Source organism: Myotis davidii, unplaced genomic scaffold (assembly GCF_000327345.1).
Source record: "Myotis davidii unplaced genomic scaffold, ASM32734v1 scaffold685, whole genome shotgun sequence".
Taxonomy (NCBI): Eukaryota; Metazoa; Chordata; class Mammalia; order Chiroptera; family Vespertilionidae; genus Myotis; species Myotis davidii.
Window position 1 is genome coordinate 22,162 of NW_006295823.1, and position 5,716 is coordinate 27,877.

The 5,716-nt window shown below is 43.8% G+C and overlaps 1 protein-coding gene across 1 annotated transcript in view; it reads left to right on the plus strand.

Annotated features, from left to right (window-relative positions):
- Positions 1-2,782: 2,782 nt before the first annotated feature.
- Positions 2,783-5,716, plus strand: part of LOC102753897 (complement factor H-related protein 4) — a 16,695-nt gene continuing 13,761 nt past the window's right edge. Inside the window, exons 1-2 of the mRNA XM_015568438.1 lie at positions 2,783-2,877; positions 4,329-4,502. Coding sequence (XP_015423924.1) covers positions 2,820-2,877; positions 4,329-4,502 — 232 coding nt within the window. The 5' untranslated portion in view covers positions 2,783-2,819. The remainder of the gene's footprint in view (positions 2,878-4,328; positions 4,503-5,716) is intronic.

Genomic DNA, 5,716 nt, shown 5'->3' on the forward strand with positions numbered 1-5,716 from the left:
TGTCTATGGACACAGCGTACATTCATGTCTGTAGGACAGCACTGATTTTTGTGTAAATTCACAATTGACAACACCACAAAGTCCAAGAATTTCAGCACATTGTTGGCATTCAATTTTTGTCCATGTTTTGTTTCTTTTTAGAAGCAGTGAGAGAGAGAGAGAGAGAGAGAGAATATCAATGGGAGCGAGACACATCCTGCACATGCCCCAACTGGCACAGAGATGAAACCTGAAACCCACATACATGCCCTTCACCAGGACTTGACCCGCACACCCTTCGGTCCTTGGACCCACACTCTGACCACTGAACCACAAGGACAATTTTAACATATAATTTTTGATGGTACTATTTCCTACAGCACATTCTAAGCTCACGTGTTTTGTGTGACCGGTTAAACATCCGATTCAATAGGCAGAAAGCCACACTCTTATTTCCAATGCTGCTTATTGCTCTATTGGCAAGTAGTCTAATCCCATGATGGTGAAGAATTATTGTCTTGGTACAAGGGTAAGTGATGGCATAGTTGCGTTAACAACTTTGGGGGAAGATTAAGTTGAAAAGGAGGCTAACGTATTGCTTTTATGTCCTTTGAAATATAGTGGAAATGAGCAGGAAATGCCAGAAGACTGGAAGCTTTGAGCAAAGAGCAGTAGGTGGGACTGGCCACATATTTGGGGCCACAGGCTTCCTCATTCACATCGGGGGAACTCCACTGCCCCTTCCCGACACACGGCTTGAAATGACTCCTCTGATGTCATCGCCTTGTATCCTGGTTTGCATATAAATTCAGTGATATCCCTGCTTTTGCATAGGTTTTGTCATTGTCCCCTTTTAACTGTATGTTCTTTTCATTCATGATTTCGTAGCCTTTTTATAGTTGATAACTCTTATCATGTAGGATTCTTGGCCCTCACAGCTCCTCAGGAGGCAGCTGCTCCTCCTCACACACCAGGAAGCTGAGGGGACGGAAGGTCAGGCACACTGTCCAAGGTCACAGCGCTCATCAGGCGGACGATGAGTGTGGACCCGGCAGTGTGACCCCAGGGCCTTGGCTCTCTGTCTGTGGGATGTGGGGCACCCATACAGGTGATGTACAAATACATTAGCTGTTTCCATTATTTTGTCTTCTAAGCTAGTCATTGGGTTGAAACTTTACTTGTTTATAAAAAAGAAAGATTATTACTTAATTTTATTTATTTCTTCTACTTTCACATCCATGTGTAATCTGGGGAAAACATGAATGAAAAGAACATACAGTTAAAAGGGAAAGATGTGAATGAAGAAGCCCTGTTGCCCCAAATATGTGGCCAGTCCCACCTACTGCTCTTTGCCTCAAAACTTCCAGTCTTCTGGCATTTCCTGCTCTTTCCCACTATATTTCAAAGGACATAAAAGCAATACGTTAGCCTCCTTTTCAACTTAATCTTCTCCAAAGTTGTTAACGCAACTATATCATCACTTACACTTTTACCAAGACCATGATTCTTCACTATCATGAGATTAGGATACTTGGCAGTAGAGCAATAAACAACAATGGGCGTCACAGCGCGGCTCTCTGCATATCCAATCAGATGGTTAACCAGTCAAACAAAACATGGGAGCTTAGAATACACTGTGGGAAATCGTACAATAAAAAGTTGTGTGTTAAAATTGTCCTTTCTGGTGTGGTCAAGTGGTCACAGCTTTGGCTTGAGGACCAAAGGGTCTGGGGTTAGATACCTAGTCAAGGGCATGCACCTGAGTTGCAGGTTTGATCCCTGTCCCAGTTGGAGGATGTGCAGGATGCAAGCAATTGATGTGTCTCTCTCACATCGATGTTTCCTCTCCCTCTCCTTCTCCCTCCCTCCCTCTCTCCATCTCTCCTCCTCCCCTTCCTACATTCTCTTACTGGAGTCAGAGGTGAATCGTGGACTGAAGGAGACTTGTTGTGAGAAAGAAGGACAGTTCTTGTTGTTCCCACCTGTGGGGTTTGAACTGTTTGACAGAGTCAAAGCTTTGCTCTTCTATTTGACAAAAATAATCAGTTATTTTAAAGTGACAAATCTTAACTAATCTGGTCAATGAACAATTTCCCTGATCCTAAGTCAATATGGGAACTGAATTTTTGTTTTCTCATAACCCATTGTGAAAGCACATGAAAACAATTCCAAGTGTCCTCCAAGTAGAGGGGGTATAGGAGGCAGCAGGTAGATGTTTCTCTGTCCTTGTAGATGTTTCTATCTCTCCCTCTGCCTCCTTCTCTCTCTAAAGGGAAATAAAACATGTGAAAAATATTGAAGGCGAAGAATGTGCTGAAATTCTTGGACTTGGTGGTGTGGTCTGTTGTGAGTTTACAAAAAAATCAGTGCTGTCCTATGGACAGGACCATACACTGTGTGGATACACTAGCTGGTGTCCATAGACCCCTAAGGACTGTAGTCCGTTGAGAGAAAGTCACAGGAGCATGCAGTCAGTCAGAGCTATTTCCAAGTGAATCTCCTGGTTGAGAAAGAGCCTCACCCATTCTCAAGAAGTGTTTCACTTAAAAATAAATGTATTTTTTATCACTTTTGGATCCAGTTTATAACTTTTCTAAGGAAATTTGTACATGTCTGGGAATGAAGTCAAGAAATGATTGTGAAATCATTCACGAAAATTTACGGACGCTCCAAAACTCTTTGAAATTTAATATCTACCAAGTGACCTCAGTGAGCTAGCATCCTGGTATTTCATGTATATCTGGGGTCTCACTCACACTTGGTAAGGGCTCTTGAAGCAGATTTAAACCCCAAACAACAGCATTGGGCGATCTGCGCTAACACCCCCGGGGGAGCCCGCCATGCAGTTACTAGTCACGGTCATCCTCACCCTGTGGGTCTCCTGGGCTCGTGGACAAGGTGAGTTGAAATTTACGGGAATATTTAGCTTCCTTCCTAAGTAGGATTGGACCTTTATCATTTGTCTTTAATTTTTTTGAATCCTCTCTCCATTGATCTTTAGAAAGAGAGGAGAATGGAGGGAGAAGGGAGAGGCAGAAAGAGAGAAAAAAGGGTAGAAGGAGAGGCAGAGAGATAAATATGTGAGAGAGGCTGGGTGCCTCTCACCCAAGCCCCAACCAAGGGCCTGGGATGGAACTGCCACCAAGATATGTGCCCTTGACCAGGAGTCGAACTCACTGGCTATGGGTATTGGAGGGTAATTTACCAACACTGGTCTCTGCATTCATTAGGGACAATCTCTGACAACAAGTCATTGGCAGGAATGATGAAAAGTACTGAGACCGGCTAAATAAAAACCACCTTTGGCCCAATTCATCCGTCCCCTGTGCAAACTGGATATTTCTACTGATTCACAACAGGGAGTGCCCATGTGGGATTATTATTCTTATCCCAAATCTCAATGATGGTTTCTAACAGTAGGAACAATGTGGCCTCACACTTTGTACTATCTCAGCTGTCACTCTTTTGGACAGAGGCCCCGGCAATGTTTTAACAGCACCGTTTACTCTCATGGAGATGATGAGAGTGAGGAATTACAATTTGTCAAGGGATGTATGCCCACTGCTTGAAAGCACCCACCAGAAGTTCTTCTATTCCTAACTAATCTAACAAGATTCTCCCAATAGCATTTGGTTGGTCTCTTAGGGAAACGGTGTTTTTATATGTGTCTCAGAGCTTTTGGCTTCAAGCATTGGTGTCAATGAAAAGATGCCTACGCCAGCCAGTGTTGTATACTATGAAGTGAAAACTAAGATATGTAACTGGACTGCAATGGTAACATGAAAATATGATAGATATAGCAGATTAAAATGTGAGAGAAAATAAATGTATTTTTTATTTTTAATTTTTAAAATATAGTTTATTGACTGCAGAGTGGAAGGAAAGGGAGAGTAGAACCATCAGTGATGAGAAAGAATCCTTAATCGGCTCCCTCCTTCACACCCTCTCCTGGGGATCAAGCCCCCAATCCAGGCATGTGCCCTGACCAGGAATTGAACCATGATTTCTTGGTTCATAGGTCAATACTCAACCCCCAAGCCACACCGGTCTGGCAAAAAAAATGAACATTTTTCAGGTTCATTTGAGATTAGTGTCAATTAACATTAAACTCTGGAGACATATTTTATTTAACACTTGTGTCTAGAAGGTCACATATATTTTCTACTAGTTTCTATATAATTGTTTTACACACACACACACACACACACACCATACATACATACAGGATGCTCTTTGAATTCCCTTTTGCTCTTTGGAAAGAACAAAAAACAAGACATTCACTTTACTCTCATGTCCTTGATGATTTTCATGTGATTTCTGCTTAACACACTTGTCCTTTTACTTTTCAGAAATAGCATGTGACCCTCCAATAATTGAAAATAGTTACTACATTCCTAAAAGGACCAATTACGGACTGGGACAAGAAATCACCTACTACTGTACAACTGGCTTCTTCCCTTCCTCCTGGGGAAATACTGCAACATGTACTGACAAAGGCTGGGATCCTCCTCCAAGATGTAGCTGTAAGTTCCCTCCATATCTTCACCTGCTTCTTAATTCTGCAATTACTTGTCTTAAATTTAAAAATAAGGGGGATTATCCTGACTGGCATGGCTCAGGGGTTGAGCTCAATTCTTGGTCAAGGTACATGCCCAGTTTGAGAGCTCAATCCCCAGTGTGGGGCATGCAGGAGGCAGCAGATCAATGATTCTCTCTGTTCATTGATGTTTGTGTCTCTTTCTCTCCCTCTCCCTTCCTCTCTGAAATTGATTTAAAAAATTAAAAGTTAAAAAAATAAAGGGTATCTCATAAGTTCAAATCTTTGCCTCCCTGAGAAGGTCAAGCAGAGGGCTTCGAGGCACTCTTTGATTTCTAAAATCCCCAATTCTAATTAAGATCAAAACCACATTTTTTGTTAATAAAAACTTTTAATTTTTGCTATTCAATGTAAAATATGTGTATGTGTATGTGCATGTATGAATATATATTTCTCTCACTAACATTCTAATATGTGAATTAGAATACTGGGTAAGAGCACTACCATTCAACACCTAGTACATGAGATATTGGTGCCTGTGTAACAAATGCAGCCCCCTGTGTGTCAGCGTCGGCGGGTCGGATTTGGGAGCCGCTTAGCTGCCTGGTTCTGGGTCCTCCCTGCTGCTCCCTGGGATGCGGCCCAGGCCAAGTGCAGGAGCCTCCACAGCCGTCCCCCTGGGCGTCCCCATCGGCGGCCTGAGGGCAGGAACCCGCCCAGAGCGATGACCTGAGGGCCCTGCAGGCGCCTCCAGAGCATCCATGACCTGGTCACATGGTCCGCTCACCCACGTGATCTCTTCAGAAGAGCACCCCTCAGTCCACCCTCACTCAAGGGAGGGGCACAGGGCTCCCTTGTATGAGGGGATGAATGTGGGAGACACTGTGCACTTTCTAAAGCCCCACCTGTCACACACGCCCCTCAGTCCACAGGGCACTTCATTCCTGGGGGGCGGCCCCTTTCCCAGTGTTTTCTGTCTCTACCATCTCATTGCTGCTCCTTGTGTATCAGCTCATTGGAAAAGGGGCCCGCACTTAAGCTGGATCTTCCATGGGTGACAAATGAAATGACACACATGACAGGTCAGTGGCTCAGGGTTGATTCAAGGCCAAGGCCAAATGAATGTGGACAGTCAGGCGCCTTAAAGAGGAGGCCATGACCACCGTGACAGAGACCTCAGAGTGCGTAACAATGACAAGG